Source organism: Hyla sarda, chromosome 4, assembly GCF_029499605.1.
Source record: "Hyla sarda isolate aHylSar1 chromosome 4, aHylSar1.hap1, whole genome shotgun sequence".
In the NCBI taxonomy this organism is placed as follows: Eukaryota; Metazoa; Chordata; class Amphibia; order Anura; family Hylidae; genus Hyla; species Hyla sarda.
This window is the reverse complement of record NC_079192.1, coordinates 181,774,845-181,798,692: the sequence shown is the minus strand read 5'-3', so window position 1 is coordinate 181,798,692 and position 23,848 is coordinate 181,774,845. Positions and strand designations below refer to the sequence as shown.

The 23,848-nt window shown below is 43.4% G+C and overlaps 1 protein-coding gene across 3 annotated transcripts in view; it reads right to left on the bottom strand.

Annotated features, from left to right (window-relative positions):
* The window catches only part of GOLGB1 (golgin B1), a 61,118-nt gene that overhangs the window by 26,111 nt on the left and 11,159 nt on the right, over positions 1-23,848 (bottom strand). For all 3 annotated transcript variants that reach the window (XM_056573001.1, XM_056572999.1, XM_056573000.1), the window contains 3 exons: positions 22,578-22,691; positions 17,547-17,849; positions 7,869-7,979 (listed from right to left, as the gene is read on the bottom strand). In XM_056573001.1, the coding sequence (XP_056428976.1) occupies positions 7,869-7,979; positions 17,547-17,849; positions 22,578-22,691 (528 nt within the window). The remainder of the gene's footprint in view (positions 1-7,868; positions 7,980-17,546; positions 17,850-22,577; positions 22,692-23,848) is intronic.

Below are 23,848 nucleotides of genomic sequence, written 5' to 3'. Positions count from 1 at the left end.
GTTTACCCGATACAACATCCCTTGGTGGACTACAAAATGTGGGCGTCAGCTCCCTGTTGTTGTGGTGCATCTTCAACAATTAATACATTTTCCGAGGCCCGAGATAGAGTCGGGTCCTGGTGCTGTACCGAAATTTTCTCCTGTAACATCTAGAGGTCTGCCAATTCCGGCCCTGCCGGAAGATCCTCCACATCTCTTACCATTACCCTCAGTGGATACGCCACCTCCTCTTCCACTGTAGTGGTAGTCACCCCAACTGCCGTTTCTTCTGACTTGGGTTCCTAGGGTTCCGGGGTCACCCCTGAGTAGGGCCAGTCTATTGGGGACAAACCTACCAGGCAGGTCTTGGGAGCTCGTCTGGGGCCACAGAGACCCAAACCCTGGAAAGTCTCTCCCAACTATTAGTTCATATGGCAACTTCGTGGCAATGGCCACCTCATGAGTCCAGCAACCAGTTGCTGTTGACAAAGTCACCAAGGCAGTTGCATAGTCTTTTAAGTCTCTGTGTATACACAACACTCCAGCCTGTCGTCCCGTGTACTCGGTGGCCGGCACCAGGTTGGACCTCACTACAGTTACCATACTTCCCGAGTCAATTAATGCCACAATGACACACTCACCTTTACTTGGCAGAGGTGATCAGAGTCCCCTGCCTGGTGACACACAGTCTCTGGGCATGCAAGGACGGCTGGAGGGCATAGTTAGTGTCCATAGGCTCTTCCCACTGGGGACAACATGTCTCGGTTCCAGACACCCCCAACACAGCAACAGGAACACCTCCCAGGGACCTTCAGGGCTTTCCAGCCACCTGGGCAAGGGTGGGGACCTCCTGGGTTTAACTGCCCCCTCCTGCAATTTCATGGTAGCCTTGTATCTCTCTACTAAGTCAACCATCCCCAGTGCGTTGCTAGGGGACGCCTGGCCAACCGATCTCTCGAGGGAGTAAGGCAGGGCCCTCCAGAACATATCGGGCCAGGAGATGGTCCAGCATGGCAGTGGGACTCAACGCCTCCGGCTGCAGCCACTTTTGCAGGCGTTGCAACAAGTCTTAATATTGCGGCCTGGCAGGCTCATCCGGTTTATATTTCCACTGACGTACCTGCTGGGCCTGGACCCACACATTTAGCCCTAGTCTTGCCAGGATCTCACCCTTGACGACGTCATAGTCAGCAACCTTTTATTCACACTTGGCATACAGCAAACAGTCTTTAAATGCAGAACCAAAAGGAAAAAGTAACAAAAGTCCACCTGTATTCCTTAGGTGTTTGTTCACACCTGGATCCATGCCATGTGGCACCAAGCAAGTCTTTTCCAGGCCTCCAGGCAGATTGTTCACCAGCCTCCAACCTTGGAGCAAATGCAGGGAAGACCTCCACATACAGCTCTTTAAGGCAGTGTGAGCTGCAACTAGCAAATCCCCCTCAGTTGGTGAAACAGGTTGCCTTTAATGCCAATAAAAGCCAGCCTGAATTGTGGGGAATGACCCCCCACCCTGCACTTGGTCATTCCTAGTAAGAGCCGTCCTGGATTGGCCTTCCAGCCATACAAAGGCCACAGTGTCAGACTGCATCGCAGTACAGACACTGAATAAATACCAGCTCTTACTTCCCCAAAGCAAGGAGCCTTGCTGAAACATAATGCCCATCCACCTTCTTACACTGTCCACATGCAAGATGTGTCGGTAGAAGGTGAAGCGTGGCCAGGGTCCCAATGTTGGCACCATGGCCCTGCATCAACATATGCAGCATCACCATAAAGAGGCCTGAGAGAACCGTGGCTCCAATGTGGTGGTCCAGTCTGCTGCATCACCCAGTGGCACGCCGTTCCGTTTCAGCCAGCCAAGGCTCCACCACCTCAGCCGAAGGGAGCTGTGTGTCATACCCATCTTCTGTCGCTTCAGATGCTCCTGCTCCTCCTATTTCGAGTCAGTCATTCCGCCAGCAATCCATCAGCGAAGCCATGTCCAAGAGACAACAGTATGCACCCACTTATCCAACGGCGTAGAAGCTGAATGTGCTCCTGTCCAAGTTGCTGGTGCTACTGTCCCTCCCTTTTTTTTAGTGGTGGAGACTGCCCCTTTCAGAGAACCGATGGATTGTGCCGAGCTGAGGTGGAGAGTCCCAAGCCATCAATGCTTTGCAAAAAAAAAAAAAAAAAAAAGGCAGTACCAGCCCTGCACAATTTTGTGGAACAGAAGGTAGGCCAGTCCTTGAGCCTGTCGGTGTGTACCAAAGTGTACGGCAGCGCTGACGTGTGGAGCTGTAACTATGGTCAGGGACAATACATGTCCTTTACGGCCCACTGGGTGAATGTGGTTCCTACACAGCCACAACAGCAACTTGGACAGGTCATGCTGCTTCCGCCTCCACGCTCTCTTAGGCAATTGGTCCTGTGACCGTGTGAAACTCAGCCTCCTCACCTCCACCGTGTCCTCAGCTTCCACTGCACGGACAACTCTCAGTGCCCCTCCAGCATACCATGTGTGCAGAGCACGGCGGTGTCACGCTGTTCTTCACATGGTTTGCCTTGACGAACGGAGTCAGAAAGGGGAGGAACTGCTAAAAGTAATTCATGTATAAATCAAATCATGGCTTACTCCACAAAAACTGGAAATGGAAACCATGGTAACCAAGAACTGGAAGAACATCTTGTCTGTGCTATGACAAGGAAGCCTGAGCCATGCACCCTGCATGGCACATGTGTTCAATGTTGTAAAGAGGTTCCTGAAGTGTTCCTCACCATCTGCAAGACATCCTGACAATGGGAAGGAAACTTTGCATGCATTTAAGCCACTCGTACACCACAAAGCACACCTTCCTTGAGCTGCAGCGTCAGAACAGCATTCCCCAACATAGTCTGATTTGCGACATTTCCACACGTTGGAATTCCACCCTCTATATGTTGGATCGACTATACGAACAGAGAAAAGCCATCACCGATTTCTTGATGATCCAAGTGGATAGGGGGACTCCCCTGTGTAACTTCAATGTCAACCAGTGGCAGCTCATACGTGACACCTGCCGTTTGCTCAGGCCCTTTGAGGAAGCCACATTATTATTCAGTCATCAGGATTACAGGATGGACAACATTATTCCACTGCTTAATTTCTTAAAACACGTGTTGTAAACGATGGCTGGTCAGTGCACAGGAGACGTGGTGCTTACATCTCACGGCCACATGAGCCCTGTGGGGGCTGAACTGGAAAAGGAGGAGGAGGGGGAGAGTGGAGCACAGTTTAGGTTTTGCGAAATGGGTGGTTTTTATAGTCATCTGACAGGAGAGGAGGAGCAGCCAGAGGAGCTAAGGGGTGATGAGGAAGACGAGACAGAGGATCCAGACACACCGTGGAATTATGCAGAGGAGATGGAGGCAGAGGAGATGGAGGCAGAGGAGATGGAGGCAGGGAGTCGTCGTCCCCCCCCCCCCCCCCCGAGTCACTAGCACAAATGACACGATGCATGCTCACTTGCTCGCGTAATGACCGCTGAATTGTCACTGTTCGGCAGCGGGATGACTTCTGGCTCTCCACCTTATTGGACCCTCACTTCTGGCACAAAATGGGGGCATTTTTTACACCCACTGAGAGGGACGACAAACTGACCTACTACAGAGACATCCTATGTAGTCAGTTGGCCAATGCCTATCTGCGCCATCGACCATCCTCTCGCAGGTCTGAATCGGGGGACCCTCTGCGCTAACCTTCCACTGCCATGGCTGCTGGGGAGGGGTGGTGTGGCAGGAGCAGTACCAGCTCCATCAGCAGCAGCAGCCTGAGACTACAGGCGCTGATGAGTAGCTTTCTTCACCCACATAGTGAAGCAACTCATCAGCAGTAGGTAGACCCTGAGCAGGACCTGAACCAGCAGGTGGTGGCATACCTTGACATGACCCTGCCAACAAACTTTGAAGATCCGCTGGACTTCTGGGCAGCCAAACTTAAATTTGAGGACGCAACTAGGAGCTTGCCCTAGAAAAGCTGTCCTGCCCGGCCAGTAGTGTGCCATCAGAGCGGGTGTTTAGTGCGGCGGGGGCCATAGTCACCACAAGGAGAACTCGTCTGTCCATGAAATATGTGGAGAGACTGACCTTTGTGAAGAGGAATCAGGCATGGATCAGCCAGGATTTCCACCCACCAATGCCTGATGCATCAAAGTAGATTGATCATGGTGCCACACCAACACTTCACAAATACGGATAGTGCAAAACATATTTAAAGGTGCTGCTCCCCAGTTACAAAAATTCGTCTGCATCAGACCACAAGTATTGAGGATATGCATTAGATAAAATGTAACTTTTCTTAGGATAAAATTTTAGTTTTATACCTAAGAAAAGGAAAGGTGTGCAAAAAAAAAAAAAAAAACACCATGCGCTACCTACACGACCAAGTATTAATGTGATGCAAAGACCTCTAAAAAAGGTGGAGGGGAACAACGTATAGTCCATTGTAACTGGTGGGCAGGTAATAACTTCCCCTGTAAGGCCCTACTCTCGCATTATTAATTCACTTCTTGGCCCCACACAGGAACCTCTCCCTATTTCCACCTAAAAACACTGCCATTTCCCAGGGTTTTTAGTTGGAAATAGGGAGAGGTTCCTGTGTGGGACCGCCCTTTTTAGGGAAAGTAACATTTTCCAAGAGTTGGGCCATAGAGGGGAAGTTTTTACCCCCACCTGCTACAATGGACAATATGTTGTGTTGTTCCATTCCACCTTTTGGAGGCAAGTGTTACTGGTCCTAAAAAAAGGGTGGCCCCTAACAGGAACCTCTCCCTATTTCTAACTAAAAACTCTGGGAAATGGCAGTGTTTGTAGGTGGAAATAGGGAGCGTTTCCTGTGTGGGGCTGCCCTTTTTAGGGTGAGTAACACGTGCCAAGAAAGGAATTAATAGGGCGAGAGTAGGGCCTTACAGGGGAAGTTCTTACCCCCCACTGGTTACAATGGACCATAAGTTGTTTCCTTCCACCTTTTAGAGGTCTTTGCATCACATCAATACTTGGTGATGTAGGTGGCACATGGGTGTTTTCTGCACACCTTTCCTTTTGTGAAATAAATAAAATTTAGGCACATATTTTATCCTAAGAATATTATTAAAAAAGTTTTACGTAATGAATAGCCTCAATACATACTTGTGCACACTAACACTTTTACAAAACAGACCGTTTTCTCCTGCCTACCTGCCTCAGCTACTATTCTGATCCTGCCACCCGCCTGATGCCACACATCTGATGCCAAATTCTCCTTCTCACCCACCTTTGTTAACGAGTACTGGTATTGTCACCCACCGCCCCACCGTCACCGGGTCACTTTCTGGACTCCTGATGCCACCTCCAGGCTGTCTCATTCTGCCACCATATGTTCTCCTCATGCTGATGCCAGCTCCAGGCTGTCTCATTCTCCCACCATATGTTCTCCTCAGGCTTCCGCCACCTTCAGGCTGTGTCATTCAGCCACTATATGGTCTCCTCATGCTGTCGCCACCGCCAGGCTCTGTCATTGTGCCACTCTGTGACAGTGATTCTAATAGAGACGCCGGTAATCTGCATGTCATACTGAATAAAAGTATTATTTCTCTAACACAGCACATTCCTCATGAGTGTTACGACAAGGCAAATAGTTCTACACCCCTATTGAGGCTCTCTGTAGCCCAGAAATAGCAGTTTTTAATAGCGATTCGCTGCAAATAAATTCGGACCGAACCGAATTTTTCCGGAAAATTCGGCGAATCGGCTGAATCGAATTTTTCAAAAAATTCGCTCATCTCTATTTATGATTAACCCCTTCCCAACAATTGATGTACTAGGATGACATAACATCATTAAGTAAATATGAAATAGGCTCACATGCTGAGCTTTAAAAAAAAACAAAAAAACAAAAAAAAGTAACCTGCAATACTGCAGTCTTCGAGGTGGGTGGTAAAGAAAAATAATTTTTGTAAAAGGTAAAATGAAAACCAATGGCAAATATGTATTTTTTGTCACTGCAAAGCAAAGCAGCGGTCAGAATATAGCAAAGCAACTGAAACCTTTCCCAAATTTTGGTATGTGGCTTACGTTTTTCTTCCTCCTCACCTTCTAAAACCCATAACTTTTTATTTTTCCATTGACAAAGTTGTACTAGGGCCTAATTTTTACAGGACAAGTTGTACTTTTGACTAGCAAAATAAGCAATCGACTGCTTATAATAGGGGCCTAGTGTAAACGTAAAAAAGCATTTAAATTATATTAAAGCAAAACGGTCAGCTTGCTCCCCCCGCACTAACCAGCAGTACTGGCTGGTAGTACGGGGGGAAGCTGATCAGTTTGATGCCTACCATGCCTGGATCCGCGCCGCCGTTCAGCCGTAATCTTCTATTTTCGGTATATACTAATTAGGTGCTAACTTGCACCGGCCGTGCTAACTGGCATCAGTGTTTTTGGCCGCAGCACTGCCCAGCTCATCAATCAGGGATGTGGAATTCCTATCGCCCGACACCCGGGACTAGCAGTTTTGGGCGCCGGGCAGGTGAATTTGTCCGGCCCTTAGACCGGCTTCGGGCAAGCATGGCCGGACCCGACAAGTGCGGCGGCGATCTGCAGTCTGTATGGAGCGGGCTCCCGACTCCTGCCCGCTCCATACTCTGCAGCCTGTGTCCTCCGAAGCAGAGCAGGGGAGATGAGAAGCTGTGTATGTCTTCTCTCCCCTGCTCTGTAGACGTGCGGGAGGGAGATGAGGGGGCGTGGCTTCTTGCTCCCCGTGCAGACCTGCGTCCTCTGCCTAGCTTCGGAGAGCTGAGGGGAGGAGGCACGTCTGCACGGGGAGATGCATGCGGCACTCACAGGGGAGTATGGAGCGGGCTCGGGATTCCTGCCCACTCCATACACTGCAGCCCCCGGTTGTTCTCAGTAGCCGGGGGCCGCCGCTAATAGCCAGCATGCGGCAATCGCCGCGGCTGGCTATTAACCCTTTAGATCGCCGCTGTCAAAGCTGACAGCGGCATCTAAAGGGACATGTGAAAACTCCCTGGTGGGCTAGTGGGGTGGATCGGCCCCCCGCAGCGCGATCGCAGGGGGGCGATCCACTATAGAGGTAGCCGGAGGGCTTACCTCTGTTCCCTGCTGTCCCGCTCTGTCATTGATAGAGCCTGGCTGGACTAGGCTCTATCAATGGATCACAGAGCACACAGATTAATAGAGTTCAATAGAACTCTATTCATCTGTCTGAGGAATCTAATGATTCCTCCTATAAGTGTAATAAAGTGTAAAAAAATAAAATAAAGTTTTAATAGAAGTTTGAAAGACACACATTAACCCAGTGGTCTTCAAACTGTGCCCCTCCAGATGTTACAAAACTACAATTCCCAGCATGCCAGGACAGGCGTTGGCGATTAAAAAGTCAGATCAATACCAAAATGGTACCGATACAAAAAACAGATTATGGCGCAAAAAATTTGCCTTCATACAGCCTGGTATGCAGAAAACAAAAATAGAGCTACAGGGGTTAAAAAATGGCAATAAATTTTTTTTGAAAAAGTTCAGAATTAGCAAAACATGACTTAAACGATACAAATCTGGTATTGCTGTAATCAGTTATAAAACTAACATGTTATCTCAACCACAAGGTAAATGGCGCAGAAAAGAAAAACACCAAATCTGCAAAATTATCTTTTACTATTTCAATTTCACTTCCCTTAATAAATATATATAAATATATATGTATGTATATTATATATATATATATATATATATATATATATATATATATATATATATATATATATATATAAATATATATGTATGTATATATATATATATATATATATATATATATATATATATATATTTTTTTTTTTTTTTTTGGGTTCAGAGAATATGTTAGGTGGAGAGCTCACCTGCTTCTGAAGTTCAGCACTCTGTAATTCTTGCTCCAACATCTCCACCACCTGATTGCGGGAATGGAGGGCTTCAGTCTTTTCTTCTAGTGTTCTCTGTATTTGACGAGTCTAAAGCACACAAAAGGGCATCAAAAGATTAAATGACAAACGTATAATGCCAGAAGGGCTATTCCCATCTCATTAAGTGATGGCATATTACTAGAATTTGTTTTTTGATCTCTAGGATTGAGCACCGAGGCACCTTCATAGTCATTTACTGTGTGTGGAAATGATATATCTCCTTACACACAATGACTGACAGTTATGATGGTCGGGGCTTGATGTAGTTCCCCAAGGTACCATATATAGCAACCAGGTTTCAGGAGGATCATATGATCAAGGCTGGGTGAACTATGGGAATTGCAGGAAAGCATTAACTCTCTAGCAAAACTTTGCTTGTTAGGGACATTTGGCGGGTCTTATTTTCGGGCATTCATTTTTATGGAATGGAATAGCAATAAGGCCTCATTCTGCTTTCCAGGCCACCCAGGTTCTCATACAAGCCCAGATCAGCACATGTACTGAATTAAGCTAAAAGTTAATCTGCTAGTGAGGCTCTGCTAGAGAAACCTGACCCTCAGATGGAATTTTTACTATTGAAGGCTGCAACCTCAAAAAGTGGACTTTGTCACAAGTGCCAGTTCTGTAAGGTAACTAATTTAACCCCTTAACGACCAAGGACGTACTTACGTGTTTACGTCCTTGGCCGGCTCCCGCGATATCACGCGGGGTCACGCGGTGACATTGGATCGGTACATGCCGGGACCCGGGAATAATAGCGCGCGGCAGCGATCGTGCGTTATTAACCCTTTAGACGCGGCATTCAAAGTTGAATGACGTGTCTAAAACGAACGTCCTCTTACCTTCCTCCGGCACGTCCGTTCGGCAATTGATTGCTTCAAGCCTGAGATGCAGGCTTGAGCAATCGACCGCTGATAACACTGATCAATGCAAAGCTATGGCTTTTCAGGTATCAGTGTATAAGATCAGTGTGTGCAGTGTTATAGCTTCCTATGGGAGCTATAACAGTGCAAAAAAAGTGTAAAAAAATATAAAAAGTTAATAAATGTGATTTAACCCTTTCTCTAATAAAAGTCCAAATCTTCCCCCTTTTACCATAAAAAATAAAAATAAAAAGATGTAAATAAAAACAAACATGTGGTATCGCCACATGCGTAAATGTCTGAACTATAAAAATATATCATTAATTAAACCGCACGGTCAATGGCGTACGCGCAAAAAAATTCCAGTCGAAGATAAAATTTTTGGTCACTTTTTATATCATGAAAAAATGAATAAAAAGTCAAAAAGTCCGATCAATACAGAAATGGTACCGCTAAAAACTTCAGATCACAGCGCAAAAAATGAGCCCTCATACCGCCCCATACGTGGTAAAATAAAGTTATAGGGGTCAGAAGATGATAATTTTAAACGTACAAATTTTCCTGCATGTAGTTATGATTTTTTCCAGAAGTATGACAAAATCAAACCTATATAAGTAGGGTATCATTTTAATCGTATGGACCTACAGAATAAATCGTTCCACAGTGATTTTTTTTTCCGTTTACGTTTAGATTTTTGAGTAAAATGACTGATGTCACTGTAAAGTAGAATTGGTGGCTCAAAAAATAAGCTATCATGGATTTTTAGGTGCAAAATTGAAAGGGTTATGATTTTTTAAAAGGTGAGGAGAAAAAACTAAAGTGCAAAAATGAAAAAACCCGTGGTCCTTAAGGGGTTAAAGTTTGTTTGTTGAGTGGTCAGTTGTAAGCCACTTGTATAGCGAGGCCACGTCAGATGTTTAGTTAGCGCTGGATAGGCAGGTTTCGTTTAATTTGTGCCAATGTAATTATGACTGTATTTTGTTTCTGGACATAATGCAGGACAAGCCCTGTATTGAACTGTCACTGTTTAAGCATCTCTACCGCGCTAAACTCCCACAGATATTTTAATATAAACAAATTTATAGCTATCCATCCATAAACATTTCTATACACACACATACATTCATAAACACACACAATGCATTCAGAAAGTCTTCACATTTTTGTTATGTTTAACCCTTATGCTAAAATATAAATTAAAATGAAGCTTTCTCCCCATCATTCTGCACTCAATTCCCCACAAAGTGAAAGCATAATTTTAAAGGTGTATAAAATGTATTAAAAGAGGAGACTGAACTAAAAAGGTCCCATGGACATAAGTATTTAGATCCTTTGTTATGACACTTGAAATAAAAAAGGATGAAATAAAATATACAGTCATGGCCATAAATGTTGGCACCCCTGAAATTTTTCAAGAAAATGAAGTATTTCTCACAGAAAAGGATTGCAGCAACACATGTTTTGCTATACACATGTTTATTCCCTTTGTGTGTATTGGAACTAAACCAAAAAAGGGAGGAAAAAAAAAAAAAGCAAATTGGGCATAATGTCACACCAAACTCCAAAAATGGGCTGGACAAAATTATTGGCACCCTTTCAAAATTGGGGAAAAATAAGATTGTTTCAAGCATGTGATGCTCCTTTAAACTTACCTGGGGCAAGTAACAGGGGTGGACAATATAAAAAATCACACCTGAAAGCAGATAAAAAGGAGAGAAGTTCACTTAGTCTTTGCATTGTGTGTCTGTGTGTGCCACACTAAGCAAGAGGAGAAGAGTACTGTCTGAGGACTTGAGAACCAAAATTGTGGAAAAATATCAACAATCTGATCTAGATTTGCCTTTTTCCACAGTGCGCAACATTATCAAGAAGTTTGCAACCCATGGCACTGTAGCTAATCTCCCTGGGCGTGGACGGAAGAGAAGAATTGATGAAAGTGTCCAGATGGTGGATAAGCAGCCCCAAACAATTTCCAAAGGTATTCAAGCTGTCCTGCAGGCTCAGGGAGCATCAGTGTCAGTGCGAACTATTCATCGACATTTAAATGAAACAAAACCCTATGGCAGGAGACCCAGGAGGACCCCACTGCTGACACAGAGACATAAAAAAAGCTAGACTACATTTTGCCAAAATGACCTTGAGTAAGCCAAAATCCTTCTGGGAAAACGTCTTGTGGACAGATGAGACCAAGATAGAGCTTTTTGGTAAAGCACATAATTCTACTGTTTACCGAAAATGGAATGAGCCTACAAAGAAAAGAACACAGTACCTACAGTGAAATATCGTGGAGGTTCAATGATGTTTTGGGGTTGTTTTGCTGCCTCTGGCACTGGGTGCCTTGAATGTGTGCAAGGCATCATGAAATCTGAGGATTACCAACGGATTTTGGGTCGCACTGTACAGCCCAGTGTCAGAAAGCTGGGTTTGTGTCAGAGATCTTGGGTCACCCAGCAGGAAAATGACCCCAAACATACATCAAAAAGCACCAGTCCAGAAAAGAGTCTCAATCCCATTCTATCTAAATCCCATTGAACACCTGTGGAGAGATCTTAAAATTGCTGTTGGGAAAAGGCGCCCTTCCAATAAGGGAGACCTGGAGCAGTTTGCAAAGGAAGAGTGGTCCAACATTCCGCTAAGAGGTGTAAGAAGCTTATTGATGGTTATAGGAAGTGACTGATTTCAGTAATTTTTTCCAAAGGGTGTGCAAGAAAACATTAAAAGTTAAGGGTGCCAATAATTTTGTCCAGTGTATTTTTGGAGTTACATTATGTTCAAAATTCTTTTTTTCCTCCCTTTTTTGGTTTAGTTTCAGTACACACAAAGGGCCAACATTTACAGCCATGACTGTATATGATATTTACCTGGCCAACTTAACCTCTTCACGACGAGCGACGTACATGTACGTCCGGGAGCGCCGCGTCACCGGTAGCGGTGATCGGGCCGGGATGACTGCTGTTATCTAACAGCAGGCATCCCGGCACATCGCCAAGGGGGGTCCTGAGATCCCCCCCATGACCGCGATGCGCGCAAATTGCAGGTCAATTCAGACCTGCGATCTGCGCGATTCCAGGTCATACGGGTCACTGATGACCCGGAAAATAAGAGGGATCGGGGGTGTCCGAGACACCCTCGATCCCCCTGAAGGGATAGGAGTTTGGTGGCAGGGGTGCCACCCCTCCTATCCCTGCTATTGGTCGGCCGAGCGACCGACCAATAGCAGACTGGGGGAGGGGGGTTAAAGTTTGGTTCCCCCACTTTGCCCACCTATCGGTGTCCGGGCAAAACGGGGGAACCGTCCAGGGAAGGTCGGCGCCGAAGGTCCCTTACCTGGATCCCCGAGCGCGATCCTCCCCCCACGTGCGGCGGCAGCAACACTTCCGGGTCCTGCTAGGCGAGTTGTTGCCTAGCAACATACGGAGGTCCACAGTTTACAGTGGTCTCTAAACCGTGGCCCTCCAGATGTTGCAAAACTACAACTCTCAGCATGCCCAGACAGCAGTTTGCTGTCTGGGCATGCTGCGAGTTGTACTTTTGCAACATCTGGAGGGCCACAGTTTTGAGACCACTGGACAGTGATTTACAACCTGAACCCCTCTAAATCTTGCAAAACTACAACTCCCAGCATTCAGGAACAGCATAAGGCTGTCTTGGCATGCTGGGAGTTGTACTTGCGTGCCTCCAGCCATTGCATTGCATAACTACATCTCCCAGCATGCCCTTCCGCAATCAGTACATGCTGGGAGTTGTAGTCTTGCAACAGCTGGAGGCACACTGGTTGGAAAATACTGAGTTAGTTCATAGAACCTAACTCAAGGTTTTCCAGCCAGTGTGCCTCCAGCTGTTGCAAAACTACAACTCCCAGCATGCATGGTCTGTCAGTGCGTGCTGGTAGTTGTAGTTTTGACCCCCCTCCCATGTGAATGTAAAGGCTACATTCACACTGGCGGCAGATTACAGTGAGTTCCCAGCTACAAATTTGAGCTGCGGCAAATTTTCCGCCGCAGCTCAAACTCCTAGCGGGAGACAGTGTAATCCGCCGTCAGTGTGAATGTAACCTAAAAACACTACACTACACTAACATAAAATAAAGAGTAAAACACTACATATACACATGCTGGGAGTTTAGCAACAGCTGGAGGCACCCTGTTTGGGAATCACTGGCATAGAATACCCCTATGTCCACCCCTATGCAAGTCCCTAATTCAGGCCTCAAATGCGCATGGCACTCTCAATTTGGAGCCCGGTCGTATTTCAAGGCAACAGAATAGGGTCACATATGGGGTATCGCCGTACTCGGGAGAAATTGCCTAACAAATTTTGGGGGGCTTTTTCTCCTTATACCCCTTATGAAAAGGAACAGCTGGGGTCTACACCAGCATGTTAGTGTAAAAAAATAAACATTTTTACACTAACATGCTGGTGTTGCCCTATACTTTTCATTTTCACAAGAAGTAAAAGGGAAAAACGCACCCCAAAATTTGTAACGCAATTTCTCCCGAGTACGGAGATACCCCATATGTGGGCGCAAAGTGCTCTGGGGGGCGCACAACAAGGCCCAGAAGGGAGAGTGCGCCATGTACATTTGAGGTGATTTGCACAGGGGTGGCTGATTGTTACAGCGGTTCTGACAAACGCAAAAAAACACACCCACTTGTGACCCCATTTTGGAAACTACACCTCTCACGGAATGTAATAAGGGGTGCAGTAAGAATTTACCCCCCACAGGTGTCTGACGGATCTTTGGAACAGGGGTCCGTGAAAATGAAAAATTTTGCACAGCCCACTGTTCCAAAGATCTGTCAGACACCAGTGGGGGGTAAATGCTCACTGTACCCCTCATTACATTCTGTGAGGGGTCTAGTTTCCAAAATGGTATGCCATGTGGTTTTTTTTTGCTGTCCTGGCACCATAGGGGCTTCCTAAATGCGACATGCCCCCCGAGCAAAATTTGCTCTCAAAAAGCCAAATATGACACCTTCTCTTCTGAGCATTGTAGTTTGCCCGCAGTGCACTTCAGGTCCACTTATGGGGTACCTCCATACTCAGGAGATGGGGTTACAAATTTTGTTCTGCTATTAACCCTTGCAAAAATGTGAATTTTGGGGGGAAACCCACATTTTAGTGAAAAAATATATATATATTTTTTTACATATGCAAAAGTCGTGAAACACCTGTGGGGTATTAAGGCTCACTTTACCCCTTGTTACATTCCTCAAGGGGTCTAGTTTCCAAAATGGTATGCCATGTGTTTTTTTTTTGCTGTCCTGGCACCATAGGGGCTTCCTAAATGCAACATGCCCCCCGAGCAAAATTTGCTATCAAAAAGCCAAATACAACTCCTTTTCTGAGCATTGTAGTTCGTCCGCAGTGCACTTCAGGTCCACTTATGGGGTACCTCCATACTCAGAAGAGATGGGGTTACAAATTTTGTTCTGCTATGAACCCTTGCAAAAATGTGAATTTTGGGGGGAAACCCACATTTTAGTGAAAAAAAAATATATTTTTTTTTTACATATGCAAAAGTCGTGAAACACCTGTGGGGTATTGAGGCTCACTTTATTCCTTGTTATGTTCCTCAAGGGTTCTAGTTTCCAAAATGGTATGCCATGTGTTTTTTTTTGCTGTTCTGGCACCATAGGGGCTTCCTAAATGCGACATGCCCCCCAAAAACCATTTCAGAAAAACATACTCTCTAAAATCCCCTTGTCGCTCCTTCACTTCTGAGCCCGCCGAACACTTTACATAGACATATGAGGTATGTGCTTACTCGAGAGAAATTGGGTTACAAATACAAGTATACATTTTCTCCTTTTACCCCTTGTAAAAATTCAAAAATTGGGTCTACAAGAACATGCGAGTGTAAAAAATGAAGATTTTGAATTTTCTCCTTCACTTTGCTGCTTTTCCTGTGAAACACCTAAAGGGTTAAAACATTTACTGAATGTTATTTTGAATACTTTGGGGGGTGCAGTTTTTATAATGGGGTCATTTATGGGGTATTTCTAATATGAAGACCCTTCAAATCCACTTCAAACCTGAACTGGTCCCTGAAAAATTGTGAGTTTGAAAATTTTGTGAAAAATTGGAAAATTGCTGCTGAACTATGAAGCCCTCTGGTGTCTTCCAAAAGTAAAAACTCGTCAATTTTATGATGCAATCATGAAGTATACATATTGTATATGTGAATCCAAAAAAAAAAATTATTTGGAATATCCATTTTCCTTACAAGCAGAGAGCTTCAAAGTTGGAAAAATGCTAAATTTTAAATTTTTTCATCAAATTTGGGGATTTTTCACCAAGAAAGGATGCAAGTTACCACAAAAATTTACCACTATGTTAAAGTAGATTATGTCACGAAAAAACTATCTCGGAATCAGAATGAGAAGTAAAAGCATTCCAGAGTTATTAATGTTTAATGTGACAGTGGTCAGATTTGCAAAAAAGGGCTTCGTCCTAGAGGTGAAAATGGGCTCCATCCTTAAGGGGTTAAACAATTAGTTGTGAGATTTTTCTGATTTTGTAAATGTCCAAGAGAACCTATTAGATTGAAAAGCTAGGGGTTGAAAACTTCCACAAGATGGTTTTATTTAATCCCTTAATGACCATGGACGTAAATGTACGTCCTGGTTTGGCGGTACTTCGCGCACCAGGACGTACATTTACGTCCTGTGTATGACCGCTCGCATCGGAGCGGTGCTCGCATCAAACACGGCAGGTTCCGGTTGCTAGCAGCAGCTGGGGACCCGCCGGTAAAGGCCGACATCCGCGATTGCACGGATGTCCGCCATTAACCCCTCAGATGCCGTGATCAGTACAGATCACGGCATCTGCGGCAATGTGCATGTTAAAATAGATGTTCGGATTGCCCGCAGCGCTGCCGCAGGGATCTGATCATCTGTAATGGCGGACGGAGGTCCCCTCACCTGCCTCAGTGTGTCTCCCGCTCTGGTCTGAGAACGAGCAGAGCAGAAGATAGCCGATAATACTGATCAGTGCTATGTCCTATGCATAGCACTAAACAGTATTAGCAATCAAATGATTGCTATAGATAGTCCCCTATGGGGACATAAAAAGTGTTAAAACAAAGTTGAAAAATGCAAAAAAAAAAAAAAAAAAAGTAAAAAAATAACAAAAGTTAAAAATCCCCTCCCCCAATAAAAATAAAAATTATCAGTTTTTCCCATTTTACCCCTAAAAAGCGTAATTTTTTTTTATAAACATATTTGCCATCGACGGGTGCGTAAATGTCCGAACTATCAAAATATAATAATGCTAATGATCCCGTACGGTGAACGGCGTAAACGTAAAAATAAAAAAAGGCCATAAATGGTGCTTTTTTGTCACATTTTATTCCCAAAAAAATTTATAAAAAATTATCCAAAAGTTTTATCTATACAAAATGTGGTATCGATAAAAAGTACAGATGACTTCGCAAAATATTAGCCCTCATACCGCCCTATATACGGAAAAATGAAAAAGTTCTAGGTGGTCAAAATAGGGCGATTTTAGATTACTGATTATATACAAAAGTTTTAGATTTTTTTTAAGTGGTACTAAAATAACAAAAGTAATCTAGCCATGGGTATCATTTTAATCGTATTGACCCACAGAATAAAGAACAAAATGTCACTTTTACCGTAAAGTGTACAGTGTGAAAACGAAACCCTCCAAAATGTGCAAAATTGTGGTTTTCTTTTACATTTCCGTCTTAAAAAAATTTTTTTTTTTGGGTTCGCCGTACATTTTATGGTAAAAGGAGAGGTTTTAATACAAAGTACGATTGGTCACGCAAAAAACAAGCCCTTATATGGGTCTGTAGATGGAAATATAAAAGAGTTATAGATTTTAGAAGGCGAAGAGGAAAAAGCGAAAACGCTAAAATAAAATTGGCCTGGTCCTTAAGGTCAAAACGGGCTTGGTCCTTAAGGGGTTAAAGCGTACCCATCCGATCCAACAAATTATTATAGTTTTTTTTAAATATATCACTCAGTACCTAATCCTGACCATGTACACCTTTATTTTTTTATTTTATTACACTTTTACTTTAGCGCACTAGTCTGAATTCCTCTCAAAGGGAGGGGGCGTGGCCTCACTGTGCAGGTCTCCGCCCTCTCCATCAGTATGCTGTCTGCTCACATCTCCCCTAGCATTAGCAAAACTACAACTCCCAGCTTGTCCTCACTGACAGTAGCGGGACGCAAGCTGACAGTGGGAGGATTTTTCCTCCAGCTGTGAGCCCTGCACTCACAGCTGTCAATCAAGGAAGTGTGTCCATGACATAAGTGATGACGTATGGACACAGCAGGACTAGTATGTGTTCAAGCAGGCGGGGGGCAGTTGTTTGACTGGCTTTTTCAGTATGAAATATTGAAAATTTTCAAATGAAAGCAATTGCAAAACCTATTGTTTTTGCATGCTTTACAACATTTCAAAAGTTTTTGTTTCTGACAGTGCCCATTTAAGCTTTTTTTTTTTTTTTTTTTAAACTGCCCACAAAGTGCCCTCTAGCCGAGACCCCCTCGCTGATCAGCTGTGCTCTATCTATTATACACAGCTATTCAAATAAAAGACACTCATTGTAAACTCTTTTTGGGTCTGACCATTATCTCAGAGTCACATAACAGAATGTATGGAATTGGGTTTTCTAAGTTGGAGCGACCTTTTAACATTTGGGACCAATTTTTACTTTTCAATAATGAATTATCTGTGTGCATATTTAATGGAATGTATGTCTTATTGTTGTCATTTGTACCTCGAGCTCTTGCTTCTCCTGAAGACTTTTCACAGCATCCTGGCTTTCCCGAAGGGCTTGTGTGTGTTGGAGCACACTTTCTTGACTGTCTTGTAGCTGCTTTGTCAGACCAGCAATAATTTCTTGACTATCGGAAAGTTGTTCTGCGAGCGCACTGATGTTATTGTGACTCTCATTTAACTGTCTTGTAAGATCATTAATAGTATCTTGGAGTTTCAAGCTGGTATCTTCAACATCCTGTACACTTTTTGATGATTCATTTTGACCATTACGGTGTTGATCTTCTCTTTCACCTTGGCTTATCTGAATGCGAAACAAGAAATAATGAAACATGCAAAAAGCTAGCCTAGAAATACCTCAAAATGCCACTTTGGCTACGTTTACATTTGTGTTGTGTAGACTTTATTGGGGTCTGTCTGCGTTTTTACTGTAAAATAATCAAAAAAATAAAATACTGCGTGTAGTTTTTAATTTTTTTTTGTCCGTTATTTGAATGTATTCTGTGAAGGAGGCCCTAAACCGAGCAGGGATGTGGAAATTCTATCGCCCGACGCCCGGGACAAGTAGTTTTGGGCGCCGGGCAGGTGAAATGTTTATAGATTTAGCCCTGTATCGGGCGAGCAGGGACAGACAGACGTCCCCCTTATTTTTCTTTAATGCCGGTGTGAGGCGCAGGAGCGGATACAAGTCTACACCTCACACCGGCGCTCAGAGTGTATGGAGGGGGCGGCGGTGGCCCCCAGTTGACTGCAGAGCCCCCTTATCTCCCCTCCTGGAGGATGCAGCTCTACACAAGAAGACACAGCAGGGTGAGAGAAAGGACGTAAGACAGCTCCCCCTCCCCTGTCTTCACAGGACCTAATCCACCACGGGGAGGCTGCATGTTTGCACAGGGAAAACAGAGCGGGGGAGGGGAGAGAGGAGAGGACGTCCGGTGTGAGGGGAGATTTTCAAACCCTTGTAACCTCACACCGGCCGGGACTACAGCTCTGATGTCCACTCATGGCGGCTCAGGTGAGGAGGCAGAGAATGCAGGCGACAGGAAGGGTGGTTGTGTATGTAATGTATAATGTCTGTGTGTGATGTGTATGTAATGTATAATGTCTGTGTGTGATGTGTATGTAATGTATAATGTCTGTGTGTGATGTGTATGTAATGTATAATGTCTGTGTGTGATGTGTATGTAATGTATAATGTCTGTGTGTGATGTGTATGTAATGTATAATGTCTGTGTGTGATGTGTATGTAATGTATAATGTCTGTGTGTGATGTGTATGTAATGTATAATGTCTGTGTGTGATGTGTGTATAATGTCTGTGTGTGATGTGTATGTAATGTATAATGTGTGTATGATGTCTATGTAATGTATAATGTGTGTATGATGTCTGTCTATGTGTGATGTGTATGTAATGTATAATGTGTGTGTGATGTCTATGTAATGTATAATGTGTGTATGATGTCTATGTAATGTATAATGTGTGTATGATGTCTGTCTATGTGTGATGTGTATGTAATGTATAATGTGTGTATGATGTCTGTGTGTGATGTCTATGTAATGTATAATGTCTGTGTGTGATGTGTGTATAATGTCTGTGTGTGATGTGTATGTAATGTATAATGTGTGTATGATGTCTATGTAATGTATAATGTGTGTATGATGTCTGTCTATGTGTGATGTGTATGTAATGTATAATGTGTGTATGATGTCTGTGTGTGATGCCTATGTAATGTATAATGTGTGTATGATGTCTATGTAATGTATAATGTGTGTATGATGTCTGTCTATGTGTGATGTGTATATAATGTATAATATGTGTATGATGTCTATGTGTGATGTGTATGTAATGTATGATGTCTATGTGTAATGTGTATGTAATGTATAATGTGTGTATGATGTCTATGTGTGATGTGTGTATGTAATGTATAATGTGTGTATGATGTCTATGTGTGATGTGTGTATGTAATGTATAATGTGTGTATGATGTCTATGTGTGATGTGTATGTAATGGATAATGTGTATATGATGTCTATGTGTGATGTGTATGTAATGTATAATGTGTGTATGATGTCTGTCTAAGTTTGTGTGTATGCATGTGATGTATGATGTGGGGGGGGCAGCGGTGGGTGTATGTATGATGTGTGCATATGTATGATGTATATGTATGGTGTGATGTGTGTATGTAATGTATGATGTGTGTGATGTCTGTCTAAGTGTGATGTGTGTATGTATATGATGTGGGGGGGGCAGTGGCGGGTGTATGTAGGATGTGTGTATGTATGGTGTGAGTGTATGTATGTATGTAATGTATGATGTGGGGGGGAGGGGGCACTGCCGCCGCCAGTTGTGCCATCTAATTTTATTTTTAGTGGCTTCTGGTCACCCGCAGTAAATTGCACCCCCAGAATCCCGCCCCCTTCATACTCACCCGACAACCAAGAGCCCCACGGATGCACGCAAACCCGCCCGAACCAAAACTACAACTCCCAGCATGTTAGACAATAACCTAATCTGTAGAACTATAAAGTGCAACATGCTGGGAGTTGTAGTTTTGGTTCGGGTCAGCTGCAGAGCCATAGGCTGCATCAGGGCATGCTGGGTGTTGTAGTTACTAACTGCAATTCCCAGTATTCCCTGACATAGACTATGGCTCTGCAGCTGAAACAAACCAAAACTACAACTCCCAGCATGTTACACAATAACCCTAACTGTACTACTATACAGTGCAACACCCACACAACCATAGGCTGTATCAGGGCATGCTGGGTGTTGTAGTTATCTAGTAACTAAATGCAACTTCCAGCATTTTCTGGCACAAAATGCAGCACATAAACTGGAGAAGCAGAACCCCCCCCCCCCCCCCCCAGTAACACATAAGTCCCTATGAAGACTGAAAAATAGTGATTAAAATATTGTAAAAAGTGCGTATATATGTGAATAAGCCCCTTTCCTAATAAAAGTTTCCAATTTTCTTTAAATAAAAATAATGTACAAAAATAAACATAAGTGGTATCGCTGCATGTGGAAATGTCCAGACTATTAAAATATAATGTTAATTATTAAACCGTACGGTGAACGGTGTAAATGTAAACAAAAATAGTCCAGAATTGCTCATTTTTGGTCACTTCATATGAGAATTTTTTTATAAGGTGATCAAAAAGTTACATCTAGACTTTTCTGGGCTTGTCTGGGGTGTAAGGGGAGCTACAGCTCTCCCTCCCGCCGCTAATAGCCTAGCATGCTGCGATCACCGTGGCCGCTATTAAACCATTAGATTACCGATGTCTAAGTTGACAGCAGTGTCTAAAGGATCTTATATCCATCCCTGGTGGTCTAGTGGGGGGGGGGGGGGGGGGGGGGAATCAGACTATTTTGGTGGAAATTATTTCATCTACCAGGACAAGTGGATTTTCTTGAGGGACAAGTAGATTGTGTTCTGCTTTAGTCCCTTGGACAAGTAGTTTTTTTTTTTTTTATTTCCACACCCCTGCCGAGACTCCGATGCAGATGTGAAACTAGCTTTAAAATGAAATATGTTTTTCAAAATGCTTTTACTTAAGTAAAAAAGGCCCTGGTAGCAACCAATTTAAGACCATGTTCAGTAAAATTGGCATTTTGTTGTAAAAAAAACATTTTTATGGTTTTAAAAATCTACATATTTTCTGGTTATAATGTGTTCTATTGTTCTCAATTGAAAATTGACTTCTTACAGTTAAAGAGTCTGTCTTCGGACCCCACTACACTGAAACAACTAACAGATTATAAAAATAGTTATCATTAATTCCCTCCTAATTTTACCTACAAATGACCTGGTCTATTTTTTTTTTTACCTGATTATTCATTGGAAAAATAAATGTGCCCCATTAATAGATTCTGAAAATAATTCTTAGTTACAGCACTATTGCTGACATTAAGTTTAAAAGGGCGTTGATGTCAGATTGGCGCTCATTTAAAAGGGGTTATCCAGGAATAGAACTAATTTCTAATTTCTTTCAAAAACAGCTCCATGTCTGTCTCCAGGTTGGGTGTGGTTTTACCACTTGGCTCCATTCATTTCAATGGAACTGAGCTGCAGAACCACACCAAATCTGGAGAGCAGTTTTTGAAAGAATGTAGCTGTGTTTTTCTATTCCTAGATAACCCCTTTAAAGAGCCTAATACAAGGCTGGACCACCATGCGGGGAGGGCTGTATGAACGTTAGCTGGATTGTGTTTCTATTATTTGTCGGCTGCAAATAACCCAACTACACAGGGAGATGAGCAGCCAAGGAGGCATGGCTTTTTAGCAGTTTAGCATTTGCTTTTTTGTCAGCTGATCACTGGCCCCATTACAGGACAATATCGGCCAATTCAACAGATAGTGACCCCCATATAGGGCCCTTATAAATTGAAGCAAATGGTCAGCTGTTATCTAGCTCTACTAAGGTCCCCAACCATTTGTCTCTTGTGAGACACATATATGTGTAATAGTTGGGATGTGGAGAAAGAAGAAATAAAGAAATTACAAATACCAGCAGTGTTTGGTGCATAGGATAGGTCTGCTAGAAAAAATTCAATTGGCAGTACATATGGTCATAATTCAGGAATCTGGCAAGTCACACAACATGTGGCTTCTAAGCAACTGGTTAGGAAGCACTAAGCTACACCATATGGTCCGAGAGGATGAAGTGTAACACAATGATTTACACCACCAGAGAGATCATGGCTGTGTCATGCAGCGCTCTAGCCAGCGTAGTTTTGACTGAAAGGGTCACTGAATATTCATAAAACTTTTAATATGTCTTAGGGACATCGTGATTGCCAGAATGAGCTGGAAGGAGTCTAAGCATGTTCTCTCTCAGCTCTGTGCCCCGTGACCAAGACGGACTCCCCATGTCGGTGTATAGGGCCATCTTGGTTGCATGCACAGACCACACATTTTTGCATTTGGTGGGGGTCTGAACACCAATAAAGCTTTACCCTAAAAAGAATTTCATTCATTGGGAACTTCTATAAATACAAATGGAAAATGGAGAAAGGACTACGGACGTTACCTGATCAGCGCCTGTTTTCTTGAGTTCTTCAATCTGCTTGTTCAGAGCTGTGACTTTGGCTTTAGCCTGAAGTTTCAGCTTTGCAAACTTAGCTTCTGAAGCTTCTCTCTCCACCTAGAACACAACACAGGCAAATGGTAGTAAATCCTATTAAAATATGTCTACATGTACTGTACACAGTATGTGTGAACATACCCTTAGACTGTCATTCTGAGTAATTTTTAGACACCATTAAAAACCATTGAAATGAATGGAGCAAGTGTAGTCTGTAGCACGTGCTCTCTGAAAGCTGGGGCCTGTTTCTGGAGATCACTGGAGGGGGGTCAATCAAATTGGCATTTTTTGTTGTTGTAGAAAACCTACATATTTTCTGGTTATAATGTGTTCCATTGTCGTGAATGGAAGATTGACTTCTTACAGTCTAAAGAGACTGTCTTGCTTACTACAGCTGAAACAACTAATTGATTATAAAAATAGTTGTCATCATTAAAGGGGTATTCCAGGGCAAAAAATTTTTTTTATATATCAACTGGCTCCAGAAAGTTAAACAGATTTGTAAATTACTTCTATTAAAAAAATCTTAATCCTTCCAATAGTTATTAGCTTCTGAAGTTGAATTGTTGTTTTCTGTCTAACTGCTCTCTGATGACTCACGTCCTGGGAGCTGTCCAGCTCCTATGGGGATATTCTCCCATCATGCACAGCTCCCGGGACGTGACATCATCATTGAGCAGTTAAACAGAAAACTTCAGAAGCTAATAACTATTGGAAGGATTAAGATTTTTTAATAGAAGTAATTTACTAATCTGTTTAACTTTCCGGAGCCAGTTGATATATATATATATAAAAAGGTTTTGCCTGGAATACCCCTTTAACTCCCTCCTAATCTTACCTGCAAATTACCTTGTCTATTTTTTTTCTTCTACCTGATTAGTTGATTCATTGGAAATATATATGTGCCAACTAATCAATTCTGAAAATAATTCTTAGTTACAGCACTATTGCTGATATTACGTTTAAAAGAGCGTTGATGTCAGATTGGCACTCAGCTCAGGTTGGGCAAAGACACAGAGTTTGGCTGTCCAGTAGGGATCGACCGATTATCGGTATGGCCGATATTATCGGCCGATAATCACGATTTTGGGCATTATCGGTATCAACAATTACGGTGGTGGTGGTGATAGGACTCAGGAGCCCCGGAAAGGCAGGGGGAGAGAAGCGGTTGGCAGCGGCGGCGGCCTATGGCACCGCAAAAGCCACTGCAGTGCATT